Genomic DNA, 18,677 nt, shown 5'->3' on the forward strand with positions numbered 1-18,677 from the left:
GTGCGCGACTCCAAAGGGACTACAGGAGGAAAAAAAACCTTAATTCATTATGAATTATCTTGTTGTGAAGCGTCGCTAAGCTAGGGAAAATGTTAAAGTTCTTTATGAAAACAAATTGAAACAGTGGAAAAAGATTACAGACAGATTCTATCAAAATGTTGGAGGCATTATCTGAACATTAGAGGCTGACATCTTCAATACCTTGAATATGTTCACTATTCATATTAAATAATTTTAATTTTGTTTTGTCGTAAGTCGACGCGCTCTCATAATGTATATATATTTTAGTAGAAAAGTGACGTCACATAATCAATGGCTTTTTATTAACAGAAGTCTGGCAGCAGGTCCCAAGCATATAAAAGATTATGTTAAGCATTAATGTTAAGATTTAGTCTGTGACGAGCGTTGAACAAGAAGAGAACTATTAGACTAAGGCCAGAAAACTACAGACATTCACACATTTGATTTAATAAGCACAGTTACAAAATCAACTTTGTCATCCTCTCACAATATATTGATATTGTCTTTCGATGCAAACTATTTATTTCTTATATTGCTGCACAATTTCATATACATTTTGGCTGCGCAAATTGTTAAATAAATTGAAACTGAAATATATTTGTAAAGCACTCGTGATTCATTCGTGCACAAATCAATTGGTACACATTTAAATTTTATGCCATATTTTAAGACTTTATATGGAAAATAGTTTATCAAACTCATTGATAAATGGAAGGGCTGAAGCACAATTGCAGCACTTGCAGTTGATTGGCCAATAAAAGTCCAAATAACCTTTTGATGTGGCTTTAACACAAATGTGAAATGAATCGTGGCGAGGCAAGGCGAGGCAAGGCGAGGCGTTTGCGTTTGCGTTTATTCAAAAGAGAAAAATTCGTGCCAGGCAAATGGGCACAAAAACGTATCAAAGGTGGGCCGCATAAAGCGACTGCCACGCCCACAAACAACAGTCGACGCCCACATGGCTTTATCACAGTCTGCGCTCCACAAAACGATTGAAGCCATTTGGCTTTTTTGTTCAAACGGATACATCTTAGTTAGTTGTCTGTGTAACTATCTCTGCGTGTGTTAGAGTGTGTGTGTGTGTGTGTGTTTATCTTGGCCAGCAGCCTACAGCCTAGTTTATCTATGTGCATGTTTGTTGTATGCTGCGCACTTATTCCATATTTAAGAGGCAATTTATATTCCCTTTTTGTTTTCGTGCACTATGCCGCAAATGCCATTCAACTTTCAGCTACAGTTTCCGTTCGCGACTGTTTCTGATTTCTGGCCGGTTACAAAAACAGCTGCACGCCCACACAGGACGTGTGCACAGTGAGTTCTGCTCCCAACATCCACAACAACAACAACAACCACAGCGAGTCCTGGCAATTGGCTAAGCTGTCCATCCTGTCAGTTTTAGCCTGTGCGTGTGTCGACGTGTAGCCAATTATCATTTTGCTTCTATTTTATTTTGTTTTTTTTTTTTTTTTTTTTGAAATGAATAAAAACGACTCTTGACTCCAGACACGCGCCCTCCTGCCGCGCAGCTAAGCAGGATGTATCTAAATGGCATTTCCATAGGCATGCTGTGGACTTTTGCACCTAGCGGCAATTGCAATGTGCCTGCCACGCGCTTCTACTTTTTCTGGTTTTTTTTTTTGTATTTTTTCATTTTTATTGTGTCATAAATTATTCAAACGTAAACATCATCAGCAGAGCAGGGGCCAGCAGGGTGTATGAGGGGCGCATCAGCGTCCTTTCTCATTATCAACAGCGCCACACGCTTAACACACACATGCAATCGCTTCTTTTCTGTATTTTATATGTACACATATATATATATACATCGTCCTTCTGGCTGTCCTGCACAGACGCTGATGACGCGGAAACAGGCGCAGGACGACGCCTGCCGGGGCTTCGCATAAATAAAGGCGCCATCACTTGATAAATAAGTAGTGCACGTAGGCATTCGGCATAATGAAGCGAGCAGCCACCCACAACCACCACCCCCCCCCCCCTCTCTCTCTCTCTCTCTGTCTTTAGCCTCGCTGCTATCCAGGCTGTGCCCAGTGTCCCCAATTTGTTGTTGGGCACAAGCGGCGTATACGTAATCACGCATTGATATGCCATTTAGCCTGGCCTGGCTGCCACGCACGAGCAGCTGGAGTGAGATCCTGCCGCTGGGCTACATTCGGGCTGATTTATGTAGTCGATTTTACAGTCTCAACTTTATTGTTTTTTATTGCACAATTATTTTTATTTTTGCGGCAAGGTAAACGTGGCCCAAAAATGGGCCTGCAAATTAAATGTATGCCAGTTGCAGCATTCAATTTGAAAATATATATTTACGAGCTGCTGCCGGTCGCAAAGTCGTTACAACTCTGATTACATGTTAATTAAACTTATTTTTAATGAATTGACCTTTGTGTGCATTTGGGGCCCTTTCCAATTACTGCAATTACAATGAAGTGCACTGTCAACATTCACAGGCACTCATTTGCACACTTGCACACATCGACAGCGACAGCGAGCACATTGAATGCATTATGCATTTTATGAATATGCAAATTGATATTTGAAAATGTTTTAATGCACGCTACGGACATTGTGGGCTCTTATAAATAAAATATAAGCGGAGAGTTAGTAATATGAGATTTGGGTGGCAAATGCTTTTGTGGTTATACAATACAAATTTCATGATTTTACTTTTTCCCTATGGTCGAACCCTGCTCAAAAGGTACAATATCAAATTTTCCATGAGGTAAAGTTATTCTTTCAGTTCATTGACGGCAGCTCAATTGTTCTGTCAGCAACTTTAACATGCATGTTGAATTTCAACAGCTACTTTAAGCCAAGCTCGTTTAGCTCATGCTCAATGGATTGTTAACGTTTGACAGGTGCATATGAGAACTGGGTTAATCGACTTGGATGCCTGCAAAGTTCCCCATCAATGCGTTACGTTTCCAACTAGTATGGTAAATCTCATATGGATTGCTGTCAAAACAAAGGAAACGTGCGCAAGCAAGAATGAGAGGTGGTGGGAGGGGCTGAATTGAATTGTGTTCAAGATGCTTTCCAACACTTACACAACAGGGTATTGTCTTTACCGTACACAATGGGAAATTGTGCTAGGGTACTTGTTGTTCTAGTGTTATCTCTCTATAGAAGATGAACGCCTGGCACACACGCACACAGATACATAAATACATATGAGAGCTTGTGTGTGTGCGTGTGTGAATACTTAATGGCAAGCATGTTTTGTCTGTGCGATTAATTCCATTGGCACCGATTGAAACTTTCCGCTTCAAGGCAGCAATAAATTTGCGACTGGATATATATTTACAATACTCGTGCATGTATCGCAAATGAGCACACATTGGGACTTGAGTGTGTGTGTGTGTGTGTGTGTGTGTGTGTGTGTGTATTATGTTTGCCATTAAGTGCATCCTTTAATTTACATATTCATTAAATTACAAACGATCTCACTGTTCCGCATAAAATTCAGTCGCAAAATGCGGAAAAACAAGACATGCTGCCGCCCGGGCTCTAAGGGCATGTTCATGTCTATGGCCCAGTCCATGTCCGCATCCGCATCCGTATTCGCATTTGCTTCCTGGCGCGCATCTGTTCGAACTGCCTGTTTGGGCGGATGATGAATACAAACTTGTGTTGCCAAAGCTGGCATTTGCATTAAGCCCATTTAATTATACTAAGTACATAGTAAATACGACAGTCGAGCCCGAGAACTGCTGCTTGGCCAAGTGCTGACTGAAGCAGGGGTAAAGGGGACTCGAACCAGTGTAGTGGTTCGACTCTGTCTACACTTCACAATATATGTTCAACTATAGTACTTACTCATATGTAAGTACATGCTATACTTGAGTATATTTGCCTGCGGATATCCGCACACACACACATACGCACACACACGAACACGCCATCATGTTTGCACGCGTGTTTACCCTGTCGCAGTCATAAATAATTTATGCCTGCGTGAATTGGTCAACTGCCCCCAAAACTTTGGGCTCCCCGAAAACAAACGAGCATCTGATGTCTTCATCTTCATTTACATGTTAAGCCCACCCAACCTCACCGCCCCTCCATAAATGTGTCCATGTATTATTATATGCACTGTGTAAATCAGCTGCTGGCACATGTTTCTCTAGCCCCACCTCGGCTCGGTGCTCATTTGCATCTAAACCAAGAGGCCAGCCATTAGGCGCAACAGTCCCTTGATTCTAATTAGAGCTCTGAGCGGTCCACACATGCAATTAATACACACACACACACACACGCGCGCTTAGAATATGCGTAAGGCTTCTAAATTTAATTTTACTTCAGAGATTTGGCAAGTCGTTGTCCGGAAATTTATGGAGATATTTTCACATGGCCAAGCGACACCTTAACGAACATTTATTTGTGCTGTTTATAAATTTAAGCTAAAAGCAACTCGCCTTCACTTAATTAAATACTAGTAACACCTTATGGATTTAAGCTTAAACACTGCTATTAAAATTAATTTAATAATTTTGTTGTTTTATATTAAGAGCTTAGTTGACATAAATACACGCATTGCATTATTTGCATGTCAGAGAAGCTTAAAATTTATACAATACATATTTCATTCCGAGTAGCTATTATCATTGTTTCATTTAAATCGAAATAGTTGCGCTTTTATATTATTAATATTTGCAGCTTAGTCAATTCAATCAGAAACGTTTTCATACAATAGTAAAATAGTTGATTGAAAACTAATGTGCATAGTTCAATGTACGTGTATAATTAATTTTGGTTTTCGCTAAATTCAAAGCATACGCTTTTTCATTTTATTGTTTAAAATCAATTTCCATTAGCTTTAGACTAAAAGCTATAAATAACAAATGATATCATTGTCCATGCATTGTGAATCTATATTAATACACAAATGCGACATTGGTATGGCTCCCGCTGCGCTGCACGCTGAAAAAAAACGTGTTTCTAAATGTCGCCCTTCTATGCAATTCTCATAAGCTTCACTGGTTTTCTGGCCTGCAGTTGAAGTGTTATTTAAGAAGATGTCTGCGTCAGCAATCTAATCTTATCTTTTCATCTGTGCATGCATATAGACATATAAATGTATCTTCTTAGATGCGTGTGCATGTATTTGTGTATCTATGTGTACGTAAGCATGTACGTAAGCATGTGCGTAAGCATTTACGTAAGCAACTGTCAAACGCAGTCAAAATTTGTTTCCCGCTGCGCTGCAGATTCTTATAATCATATTTTTAGATATTGACATGCTATGCGACTCTCACGTCTCGCCGCATTTCATGCTTGATTATATTAACAAGTTGTGGAAAATAAGAAACTTTGTCGCAGAGAATATTCGCACTCTTATTAACCGATCAGACTCTTCTCTCTTCTCTAACTCATCTTACAATTTTTCTCTCTCTTCTTTTATTCTTTTAGTGATGTGTTTATATAAAACTCTGTCGCCCTTCCACTAATAGATGACATTAAAATAAACGCGCGTGTGTATGTGAATCTTTGGGTAAGTTCCTATTCACATTAATTAATAAATGAGAATATATGCTTAAACAATTCAAAATAACATTTAATAGTTTCTTTTATTTTGTTGCATACTTTTCAGCATATTCTCTTGAATTTTCTTTTGTTTTGTTTTGATGAATTCTTAAAACAAAAGTGTTGTGAAATATTTAATTCTTTTCACTTTGTTGACATTTAAATATTTTATTTAAATTTTCAATGGAAATGCTGCATATTAAATAATTATAGTCAAAGTCAGACTCCAGGAACTGTGAGTCTGCCAAGGTTCGGGTTCAGCAAGCAGCCAACAAAGGGCGGCAATTTGAGATTCCTCGAAAAGAATTACGCTTTTCCATTTTCTTTTTTAATTATATTTCACATTTGACCTTTTTGCCAGTGTGTGCTAAAATGATTTCTCATGCCTGCCTGTGTGTGTATGTGTGTGTGCGTGCGCGGGTCTCTCTGTGGAGAGAATGACTCCTGGGCCATATCGTCTGCCACTTGTGTCCTGGCTGCTGTCAAAGCTATTTTGCCTGTGCAAGCCTCTCAGTACCAAATGGCAAAGGCGAAACTAGCGTCACCCGGGCCCAGTCAGCAGTCACCCGGTACCCGGCACCCGGCACCAGGCACCAAAGTTGAACTACAAAACATTTTCAAATGCCATTTAGTGCACCTAACAAACACACACACACACACGCACACAACCTCAAGCTCACACTTGAGCTGTGTGTGTGTGTTTTGGTTGGCAATGCCGGAACCATGGGCGGTGCAATTGCAGAACTTTCCCCTTTCATTATGCTGTGCACAAAAAAAAAAAAATTGAAGAAATAAACGAGGTTACATGCCTGCTTGAATCCACAACCGAATGAGACACCGCCTGGCAAGCGCTTGGATACTTTGCTCCCATTTTTCCAACCTTACAAAATATATATATAGATAGATATATGTACTTTTAGTATTAAGTTTTTTGTCAGGAATCGCCAACTTGGCGTATTACATTCGGAAACGCCATTTTTTTTTTGCTCTCTTCTGACCAATTTTTGTCAATATCGCATTTTATATCAACTTGGTAAAGGAAAACACAAACACACGAACTTCTCATATCCTGTTGGGTTTGGGGGTTTTTTTTTTTGGGTGTGGCGCTTGGGCAGGATATTTTAAGGTCGTTTGGTTCGTAATTAGAAAAATGAAATGATATAATATGAGAAAGTTACGCCGCAGTTGACAATTGAATTTATGGTCCAATGTCGAGGTTTCTCTTCATTTTTTTGTGCATTTCGAAAGAGTGAGAGAGGGGGGGGCATGGAATTATTTTCCTGTATGAGCTGCATCCTGTGCGTGCCCCGATTTTCTGCAAAAACGGAAATCGAAAACAAGTTGGCCGAACATATTGAAGCTGGAGCATGTCTTTTTATCGCAGCCGCAGCACAAGCTGGGAAATTGGTTTTTAACCGGCTTTTTGTGGAATTGCTCATGCAATTTGTCAGTTCCCCCAAGGACATCTTATGCAAAAGTACTTTCAATCGAATGAATTATGCTTATTTTAATTTTCATTATTCCATGGCACGCCTATCGAGGTGCTCGGCAAATATCTGGAGTTTCGGAATAATATACAAATTTTAATTAATTAAAAAACAATAATAGAATACTTTGAAAATATGAGAACAGAGTGAAAAGTTTTAAGTAAAGCCAAAAATATGGATTACTGTAGATAAAAATAAAAAAATGTGAGAAAATGCTCGGGACATACAGAAAATAAATATATATTTCATTAGAAATTACCATAGAAGAAATGTTCATTGACAAAATTAAATCTAAAATCGAGCACAAAAAAAAGCAAGAATTAAAATATTGCACAGAGCATTAAGAAGATGCTTTCACCTTTTTTTAACGCTTTGCCAACCGTTTGAATGTAAAATGCCAATCAAGCACACAAAATGTAGCCAAAATGAAGCTGTGTCAAAGAGAAGATAATGAAGTTAAACAAATTCAAGGGAAACCCAAACAACGTTGAGTTTTTAATTAGAAACTTAAGAGAACGGGTCGAGTTAACTCTGCGACATAAGTTGCGTTAATTATTTTAATGACAAAGGTTTGCTGAAATTCATTGCTAAGAAAGGGCATGAAAAAGAGCAAGAAAAGAAAGCAGAAAATAAAAAAAACAGCAAGCAAAGTTTTCTTCGGAAAGGCGAAAATTAAATTATATATATATATATATATATATATCTTATTGCCAATCAAATGATGTCTGGACACTTGCCCAAATATTTCTGGTTCTGATAATTAATTGCTTACAGGCAATTATCTATCTTTATCTGATTATTATATAACCTCATATTATTCCAAGAATGCTGATCAGCTAAATATTGTACAGATAAATGTGCTGTACATGCTTCGCTTTAACTTGCATATTTTCCTGATAATCAAATTCGATTACATTCTTAATTAAGAGCTGAAAATATTGTTAATGAAAAGTTCTATCAAATTTCAATTTAATTTCCGTCAAAAACTTGCCAGCTCTGCATTAAGCAATGTTTTGCACCTGAACAGTTTTTCATGCTAAATAAGTAGCGTAGTCGCTATGCTCGACTGGGGGATACCCTCTACCTTCAGATACCAACACCAAATGCAACTCGCATTGGGGGGATAAGAAAGATACTCGATGTGAATAGACTTTTCTGAAAGAACAAATGTCAAAACTGGCAATTAAAACGAAACTTGCTTAAAAAGCAAGATTTATCGATATCGATTTTTATCGGTTGCTTGGAAACGGGCAAGCTAACGCCTATCGGAAACAAAAAATCTCTATAGTTCTGAGGTCGACGTATATATATACTTTATGTGGAGTTGCTTCCTTCTCCCTGTTACATACATTTGCACAAAACCAATATACCCTTTCTACGTATTTTCAACAGGTTCTGGGAATAAGAATGAATGAAAATTCCTTGAACGAAATGCAATTAATAACTGCAGATAGTTCTGACAACTTTTAAGCACAGAGCTTCAAAAAATAATGTCTCTTTGCAAAGGGAATAACAAATTCATATTTATTTCCATTGTTGTTAATAATATTTAACTGTTTGATAACTGTGCGAAACAGGCACTTGGGATTTATCGTCTTCCTGAATGCCTTTAAAATGCTTTTGGAAAGCAAAACTAAATAGCATTTATGTCACAGTTAAGTCTAGTTAACAAGTTTTCTCCAAAAAAAAAAAAAAAAAAAAGTAAAATTCTTATTTGCTTGAGTTTTATGTTTACGATTCGCCTTGCAATGTGCTTGAATCTGGCACATATGTACTTAGGACTTTTTGCAAAGTTTCAAGCGTACTTTCCTCTCTGCTGCATTTCTCTCTCAGACTTTTCCAAGAAGTTGTCGTTGGAGCAGTGCAAAGCTTGCACTTTCGGAGCTCCTTTCAGTCATAACTTTGCCCATTGATTGCGCGCAACAAAGCGAATCTTAAATATTTTCTTGCTATTTCTTTCCCTTTAACCTTTTCAACTAAGCACTCTTGATATTAATATTTTATAAGATGTCAATCCGAGACTCTTCGCCTCAGATTTTATTGCTACTAAGCATTTATCATTGAGCGAGCTCTTGAATAACTGCAATAGTTTCATCAAATTAAGTGCTTAAAAGAATTCTTCTCCCTTTTCAATTAATTCTGTCCTAATAATCCTATTAATTTATGAACATGATAATTAATACTTGAAACTGAGAATTGAATTGCAACATTCATTTTGGGAAACACATAATCTACTTTTTTCAAATATCATTGTATTTATCAGAGTCACGCAATAATTATATCAATCAACTATTAGTAATTAATATAATTAAGATTAGAATAACAAGCAAGTATCTGCGGCAAACCGACCATTTAATACCCTCGACATAGCCTTTCTATGGTAGCTATACAATTTAAAATAAATTTAAATTATTAAGTTCTAAACGAGCTGATAAAAAGTTTTTCCAAAAAGTTATTCAGCTGGCACAAAGTTTGAACTTTCGCGAAGATAAGTTTCTCACATATCAAAGTACAGGGTATGTTCGCGTCGGTTATGTGCGCGTCGACTCGCTTACAAAGTGGCCAATAACTGGCGATTGATGTGTCGTCTCGGGGAATTTGATGCGCTTCAGTTTTAATGCCTTTCGACAGAGACACGCGGCATGCAGCATGAGGCACGCGTCTCTGGAACTCGCTGCAAGCTTCTAAAAAAAAAATGCTGACAATCGGGACACATTTTCGGTATGACAACTGTGAATGCAATTCTGAAATGCAACAATTTTTAATGCGCTTGCAACTTCGAGTCTTAATGCAGAACGTTGTGTGTGTGTGTGTGTGTGTGTGTGTGCGGGTGTGTGGCAATTTTCCTTGGCATTTTTTCTTTTTGTGTCGCTGCTTCTTCCACGTCTGCAACTGCAACATTTCCTGTTTGCACTGCCATGATTTGCAGTCATTGCCCCACTCAGCTCCCATCCTGCCACCAACCCCAACCCCCTCACCACCTCGCCCCTGCCCCTGCCCCTGCCCCTATCCGTGCCCCTGTCCCTGTCACTGGCCCTGTCAGCGGCACTCGCATGTGAATGGACGTGTGAGTTGCCTGGAGAAATGTCTACGTCTGCTACAACTTTTTCTTCATCTTGTTCTGCAACTGCTGGCTCGCAATTCTCTACCTCATCTGGCTGGCTGCCTTTCATGCAAAAATATGCAATTTTATCGGTCTTTACAGATTTGCCATAAAAAAAAGAAAGCAGCAAAAAGAAAAAGAAAAATTACAGAGCTGAGTTTGAAAATGCCGTGGCTTAGGGCCTGGAGAAGCTCGTGGCATGAAAGACGTTTGCCAAGCAAAAATGTAAATATTTATCATGCCGGAAACATGCGTTGCCTCAGCTACGTCTACTTCAATTTGTACTTGCTACAAGCCAACTTCATTCCTCTCTCCCTACCCCTCCCCCCACCCACTTGAAATGTGTGTGCTATGCTTAAGTCCATGCGTGCTGCTGCTGGAGCAGAGCGTTGCAGCCAAATGCCATTTTAAGCTTTTAGTTAATTTAAAAGTTGAAATTTATTTGAAATCCCAACATTTTGTTACTGCCTGTGACGAAGAACTGGTCGCTTCCGAGCCAAAGCCAACGCGTTCTCATGACTCACACCAAAACGGAATTACGAGTAAGTGAACTAAAGCCAGAATGGGCAGAGTAAAAAAAGAAATCAAGAGTGTTCGACTGGCAGATACCCTGCATGAGATAAATAAACTTTATGGAATAAGGTTTTGATATTAATTAAGGGAAAACTATGACATAAGCAAAGCTTTACATACCTAGCAAATCTTTAATAAACTCTTACATATATTAAAATAATTAAGTTTACATATAAATGAGAAGAGATCTCAGCCAGAGATGGGCCAGACACACACAGGCATATTTAATTTAATTTATCAACATCTCTGATTACGCTTTTTACACAATTTCTATGACTACAGGGTATACAAATATTTTTTTGTTAAAAACGTGCCGACATTTTGGTTGTCAACACACACAGACACACCCGCAGAGACATTGAAATGAAAGAAATGAAGCTGGTCATGGGAATACTTAGTAGATGGTAGATGGATGCTGTTGTGGGTTCGGCTCCTCATAGTTAAACTTTAGTTTTATAGCTGCAATTTAGAGAAATTGTGCGATTGTCGTTCCGGCTGCGGCTCCGACTCCGTCCGGCTGCGGCTCCGACTCCGGCTCTGTGTCTGTGTCTGTGTCAGCAAACCGTCGGCAATCGTTACAGATTTCAGTCAATTGTTTTGGCTCAGATATATGCGATTTAAACGAGTCTGTTCAGACCGAAAGATAAATTACACAACTCGTCATGTGTGTCGGGGCACAGAGACCTAGTACGAGCGAGCATTGTTAATGAGCCCCGAGCAGCTGAGCAGCTTAGTCGACATGTTTTCTTTTAGTGCCTCGTTTTTGGTATTTTCTGTTTTGTGTTTTGCCAAGGACTAAGCTCTTCATGTTTCACAGATTTACATGTTCAACCACAACAAAGAAATTTCACATCAACATTTGCAAGTACTTCATGCTTATTGCATTAACCTGTGGGTAACCTCTTGTGTGCTGTCGGCAATTTAATGAGCTGCCCATGTCGCTGTTCGGGGACTTAAACTTTTAATTAACGCATAGTAATTAGTTCAAGTCTGCAGAACATTTAACAAGTTGCGAGCAATAAGTGCAATAATGCTTCAGTAAGTATTATAGTTTTAATTTAAATATAATAATTAGTTTGCAACGCATTTATTTCGAATATGAGCTAAAGTTTCAGGCGGAAAACGTAGGATCTGACATCATTTGGTTTATCACTAAAACTCTATATAAAATGCTTCTCTGTCTTAAATATAGTTAATTCCCTTAAGAATACTTTTCTTAAGCTAGTCTTATAGTTTATTTTGCCAATTCTTGACATGTCCTCGAATTATTGCAACCGACTACCAATTGAACAGGAACTGGAAACATTTATAAGACTGTTTCTAGTTGCCTGCTTCCAGCTGCGTATATAAAAACATTTTAATACTTTAAAAAGAGTTCCCTTTATGGTAAAAATGAATATTAATATTTTGCTGTTCGTTAGCCCATATGAAAAGGAATAGAGCAGGGCATAGAAATATATCATAAGCAACCAATTAATGCACCAAATATACATACATATATGACCAGATATTCATGAAATTCCAAAAAGCAAGTCTGTTTCCCGGCTTTCGAGTTCACCAAGTTCGCCAGGATCAATATTGTAGCCTCCGTGCTTTACGCAAGGATTCGCTGCGGTGCACACAAAATCAAAAGAAATACGTAAATATATTTTTACATATGGGCGTTTGAGGTACGCCCAATTGAGGCTCTTATCAAGGCGAATCAAAGAAAAAATTCAAATCATTTTCTTTATGTGGCTTCAATATTAGATAGAGCAATATTTATTTATATATATGTAAAGATATATGCAAGAATTTTAAATAAAACAAGTCGGTGCCAATAATAAGACATGTGACATCTTCTTTAGTTCTATTTATTAAAAATTCTTTAATAAATTTCTTTGAATTTTGTTGCATAGAATTTTAAACCTTAGCCTTTGTAAAAGCAACAATATTTAAATTAGTCGAGTCATTGGCTATCTTTTCTTTTTATTGTACTTTTATTATGTTTGATATGCAAAAATGTTATTGTAAGAGTACTTTATGAAATTGAAAGCAAACAAAAGCTGGCAAATATTGAAGTATGCACGAGAAGTGCAATTCATTTGAATTTTGTTAAAAATAATTTTCATATGTAAATATTTGAGTTTACTTGCTTTGATGAAAAACTTTGTCAATATTTTCCTGGAAATGTCTAAGCACACGCTTATCAATTTGTCGCTTGAATGTTGCCACCTGTTTTTTGTGTATTTGTAAAGTAAAATGTTGCATAATTAGTTGAATTTTGGAATTTGCAATATGAATTATTAACTGGAGTATTTGCATGCAGATCTCTGGGCAAAACTATGTAAAATTGTCTTAAAGTTGAGCTGAGTTTGATTTAATTTCATTTGAAGTCAGTCCGAAACTTGTTCGAAAATATTATGCTGTGTATTTTCACAAAGTTAAGTAACATGTTGTTGGGCAAAATCTGTAAAAAAAAAAAGCTTGAAATCTGTAAAATAATTGAAGAAATAAAAAGCTAAAAATTAAACGATTTTTCTGATCGTTAAGATAATAAACTTGAGGGAAAACTCTGGTGCTTGGCAAAAGCCAAACGTGAAAGTGTTTTTATTTTTCAAGACTGTTATCTTTGGTCCATTGAATGCAGTTCATTTGCAGCTGTATAATGCAGTTGAGTGTAGCATATTGGTTGTGTTATGTGGCATGCGCCACGTGTGTGCAACGCTTGATAAACCGTTTTGGGGCAAGCTGCAAACTGCAAGCTGGCAGCTGGCAGCAGGCAGCCTGCGCATTTCAAATGGCGCATAAAAGCCAGGTCAGACGGGCTGGGCAGGGTGGCCAGTTAGTACCTGGCCGCAGGTGGGGGCCGGCCCGTGCTGGGCTGTGCTGTGAATTGAGTTCAGTTCGCATTCATGGCACACGGCCCGACGCTGTGGCCAAGGCTATTTAAGGATGCCACGCTCTGATGCGTTGCACAGTTAAGATTCGAACTGGCCAGCGAAAAGGTGCGACTCGGGCACAGGCCATAAAAAACCAAAAAAAAAAAAAAACACAAGCACACGGAGCCAAAGCCACGACGGATACTTAAGATTTACGTTTATTTTCTGTTCAACTACTTGCAGAACCGAACGAAGGAGGCGCCGGAGCAACAGGATTCGATTCGAGGCGAGGCGAAATTGTCGCAGTGCGGCGACAGCCGAGCGCGTTTAGTGTATAATATTTGAAATCAAAGCGAAAGGGTATCGGCATGTCGGCGCTGCTTCATCTCAATCACAAGCTCAATATGCGCACCACCGCTGTCAAAATGAAGTTGCCGCCAGCCAGACGGAGCGACGGCAGTTCCAGACCGGAAACAGCAGCGAGCGCAGCCAATTGATGACAATTTCAAGAAGAGGCAAACAAACTAAGCTAATCCAATCGCATTTTCTACGTATTTACTGTTACGTTTTCATCGCTTCCTTGATGAGCTACATTAGAGCTATTTGTGCAGCAGCTGCGGAAATGGAAATCTGCAGCAGCCGCAGCAGCAGCAGCAGCCGAGACATTTGCATTATAAGACTGATAAAATTAAAGAGATTTCTACAGATTTTGGCAATGCCAACACACACGCAGCAGCAGCGGGAACAGGAGCAGCAGCAGCAATCAGCGCAGAGGAAACGCCATTTATGGCACACGCAGCCCGCATCCTGTTGGCAGCATCAGAGCAGCAGGAACAGCAACAGCATCCACAGCAGTTGGCTTTTGTTGCTGCTGCTGTTATCCTCGCTGTGGCCGGATTGCGAGTGCCTGCACGGCGCCAAGCTGAGCCCCAGCACGGTGAAGACCAAGTATGGCCTGCTGCGCGGCATTGTGGTGCGCTCCACGCCGCTGGTGGAGGCATTTCTTGGCATACCGTATGCATCGCCGCCAGTGGGCAGTCTCAGGTGAGTGCTTAGCCAAAGATAATGCGGGCTAACCACCCGCTGCGTGTGTGTGCGTGTATCTGTGTGATCCCTGGCTGCAATTGCTGTCTGTGTGAAACTCTTTTATACCCTGTACACAGTGAAAATGGCTGTAAGGCTTATAAAATATATATATATGTTCTTATTCTTGATCAATTTGACGTGCTGAATCCATGTCCAACCTTTCTGTATATTAAACAAGGAAAAAGTTTTCAATTTTTTCAATATATACTCGCATTTCCAAAATATCGATAAATATCGATTTCAGAACAAGTTTTTTTAACTTTTCTCGAAGCCTATAAGTGCTACAGACAACCAATTAGTATGTGTGCTCTCGTTTAATGTACACAGATCCTTAAGATTTTCCCAGCTGGAAAATGCAGATTTTTCCAGCCGAAAATGAATACGAGAATAAACAGAGAATTTCTTGGCTAAGGGGTATCTTCTAGTTGGGCACTGCCGACTTGCTTGTTTTCTATTTTTTCGGTCTTTCTCTACGTTTCGCCCAACGCAGCGTGACTTTATCAGGCTCCTGCGCCAGGCAAAAGCAATTTTAATAATTATTTTGATAATATATGTATGCATGTATATACGTGAGCACGGGCACAAAGTACGTCCGGAACTTTGCACATTCGTGTAATGCGGCACCAGCAGCCTTAGCCAGCTTCCGGGTCTCCACATTGTTTGCCAGATTAAAGTGCCAAGGTCTTGGCCCGGCCAATAGCCAAAAGGGCTACTAATGAAGCTAACTCTATCTCGCGTTTATTTTACAATTAGCAGTTGGCAGCCTTTTAATATTTATTTTGCAAGACAATGCGGCGAAGCGTCGTCTAATCAGCTTAGAGCCGGTAAACGAGCTCATTTATATCAATATTTGCAGATGCTGGAGCTTAGAAACTAACTAAGCCAACTAAATAGCACAGTTATGCCACAAATGTTAAGCTGCTAACATTCTGCCATTAACAGTTTTCGCTAAGCCAACTAAATAGCACTGTTATGTCAAATTTGCCTAGCTCTTTTTAACATTCTGCTACTAACAGCGCCTTGTTAAACAACAACAAACACATAAAAAATTCGTTTAATTATCATTTTATAACATTACTATTTATATCTGTATATGTTGAGCCTAGAAACTAACTAAGCCAACTAAATAGCACAGCTGTACCACAAATGTTAAGCTGCTAACATTCTGCTATGGACAGTGCCCTGTTAAGCAACAGCAACAAAATTGAAACATGTTTTATTATCATTACTCAAAGTAAGTTTTCCCTCTGCAAACTTATAAAACGAGCTGAAATTGTTTTTTGCTGATTTAAAGTTATGTTCACCAAAACTTTTAACATACATAATATGACTCGAAACCGAAGGCAGGCATCGGCAAAAACTCAAAGTTTTTGCATGAAAACTTTGCTTTAGTTTCCACAAAAATAACACAAATATTCGGTGTACATGTTTAAATTCAAATTAATCTAATTTACTAGCATATAGGACAAGTTTCTAGTTATATTTTGGGATAATCTGATAACCGATTACAATAAAATTGATAACATGCTTTCTATAATCTATAATATTTCTAATTTCCTTTGACTGAAACAAATTTATTCTTCTTGTTGTATTGAAAGAACTTGAGAGTAACTGAAAATAAAAATGATAAAAATGATAGCTTCTCACTTAATATAAGCACGAATATGTGTAGACCTAAAATTAGATTTCTCGCTGAAGATTTATTGCGAAAAGAAAGAAAAAACACTAGAATGTATTCTATATGTTGCCGGGCCAATTATTTCCTGATTCTGTTAAAACGAGTTTGGTTTGTTTTTTATAATCTTTATTGATTAGTAACTTTGGCGACAGACACTGATTTGTTTAGACGCAATGATTAATTAGCTTTCGCCTGCAACCCGGCAAATTGACAATTTGTCAAATATCACGTTTATTTGGGCCCCCCCGCTCCCATCCCTCCAGCCAATTGTCATTGGAGCATGAATAATTTTCACACAGACAACCAGGCCAGATGTGCGTGTGGCTGGAGCCAAATCAGACCGAAATTCAGTGGCATTTGATTAAGTCCTGTTGCTCAGCTCATTTGTGGCATCTGTTGATGCTGCATAACAATGAGGCAACATTCATAAGCGGACTTCATTGACTTTTGGACTTTGTGCAGGAAGTAATTAAAGAACAATTTGCCAGAGATTGTCAGCGAGAGGCGGAGCGGGGCAACATTGTGCAGCATCTACCGCACACACTTGTTGTGCTTGTCGGACACACATAAGCATCAGTATAACTATTGCCTAGATACAGGACACAGAGGACAGAGGAGACACTCTGCCATGTGCATAAGTGACAAAGTGTTGCAAAACTTTTGCAATATGCCGCAAACTTTGCTTTTGATTTGTGCCGAAGCGCAGCTACTTGCAACACGCTGAAATGTTTCTGCTGTGGCAAAATTTTGTTCAGATCTTTCATCGAACTTTGTGCAAATCGACGCCTGACTGGCCAGAGAGAAAGAGAGCGAGAGCGAGAGAGAGATAGAGAGAGAAGGAGAGAGAGCGAGCTGGAAAACTATTGAAGAACTAAGTTAGGGAACTGAAAGAAAGTCATGATTACAATTACCAGAACAAACACCGTGCAACATCGTTAATGCCAATATTTGTGCGAAAATTGGTTTCAGCGAATATATATATATATATATTTATATATATATACATTTTTAGGCACTCGAAAATGTCGTTAAAATTCCAAATTCGTAAATCGTATTACACAAACTTTATCCATCAACTTATAATTTTAACACTAGCTGCACAAATTTTGGTGAATAACAAACAACTAAAACAAATTAAAAAGTAATTAAATATGATTTTTCTGTATACCCCGTAGTACGGCAATTACGAATGTTGGGTAGTTTAAGACAAAGCGAATTAAATATTTTATATTTTGAATGAAACTCTTGACTTTGATGGCTCATAAATGCAATTCATAAATATCTTTAGCCGCAGCTAAGCCTCTTAGTTTAAAAAGCAATTATTATTAATTATTTTAAGTAAACATAAAGCCAAACATGAAAGAACGAAATATTTACAGGGTATTTGTAGAACATTCATCTATTTATTTATTTATCGTTAGAAGTTGCCCTTTTCTACAGACACGGGTGCAGGGTATTTGTGGAACTTTCGTTCATTTATTGCTTTCTATTTACTGCAGGCATGCCCTCTTGTTCGAATGGGTACAGGGTATTATTTATCGCTTGTTAAGACGTTGTTATGGCAAAAAGCGAAGCCAACAAAATGCTTTGTTTAATTTGAAAGCATTTGAGCTTTCATTCATGCAGCACGCCGTACTGGGAAACCCGGAACCGCAAAATGTGCCAACTGATTACGAAATGGCGAAAATTGGCAAAAAGGGAATTGTAGCTGGGAAAATAATAAAAAATTATGCGCTTTATTGTCTCATCAGGCAACAAAATGCTAACATTTTCCATTGTATTCCTTTTGCTTATTTTTTTTTGCCTCTTCTGAGATGCTGTCGGTTGAGTTGAGGTCGGCTTAGGGAATGGGGAGGGAGAAGGGAAACGGGGCCAGGAGCAGAGCCGCCAAATCGTAAACAATAAAAACGTTTCGCGTGAATTGTTGTGTCATAAAATCAACATTGAATCCTTCGCCGTGGCCAGCAACTCGTCTGCTTGATCGATGGCATTCAACGCAAAACAATAAATTGCACAATTAATCAAAAACAGTTGCCAATTTTGATTGATGGGGCTTAGTACTTAGTTTGGCTGCGCTTCACGTTACCCAATGAAACCTTTACGTTATCACACACACACACACACAGCGGAAGTAAATGGCGGATAGTTTGTTGCCATTAGCATTACCATGCGCCGCATATAGCATACATATATTTATGCTCCGTACATATTGGGGCCCATTACATTGACTTGCAGATTTATGCCACCCATAACGCCATCGACGTGGAAAACGGCCCGCAACGCGGATCGATTCTCGCCCGTTTGTCCACAGAATGTGCCCATACCGC

The 18,677-nt window shown here is 38.7% G+C and overlaps 2 protein-coding genes across 5 annotated transcripts in view; both read left to right on the forward strand.

Annotated features, from left to right (window-relative positions):
- Positions 1-5,530, forward strand: part of l(2)k09022 (HEAT repeat containing 1 homolog l(2)k09022) — a 41,472-nt gene extending 35,942 nt beyond the window's left edge. For both annotated transcript variants that reach the window (XR_011416621.1, XM_070209022.1), the window contains one exon: positions 5,449-5,530. Coding sequence is in view for 1 of the 2 variants with exons in the window: in XM_070209022.1 (XP_070065123.1) it covers positions 5,449-5,486 (38 nt within the window). In the remaining variant the exon portion in view is untranslated. The remainder of the gene's footprint in view (positions 1-5,448) is intronic.
- Positions 5,531-14,082: 8,552 nt separating this feature from the next.
- Positions 14,083-18,677, forward strand: part of Nlg2 (Neuroligin 2) — a 12,096-nt gene continuing 7,501 nt past the window's right edge. For all 3 annotated transcript variants that reach the window (XM_032438586.2, XM_002052457.4, XM_032438587.2), the window contains exons 1-2: positions 14,083-14,630; positions 18,586-18,677. The exon at positions 18,586-18,677 is cut by the window's right edge and continues 141 nt beyond it. In XM_032438586.2, coding sequence (XP_032294477.1) covers positions 14,083-14,630; positions 18,586-18,677 — 640 coding nt within the window. The remainder of the gene's footprint in view (positions 14,631-18,585) is intronic.

The sequence above is a fragment of the Drosophila virilis genome, chromosome 4 (genome assembly GCF_030788295.1).
Source record: "Drosophila virilis strain 15010-1051.87 chromosome 4, Dvir_AGI_RSII-ME, whole genome shotgun sequence".
NCBI classification, from domain to species: Eukaryota; Metazoa; Arthropoda; class Insecta; order Diptera; family Drosophilidae; genus Drosophila; species Drosophila virilis.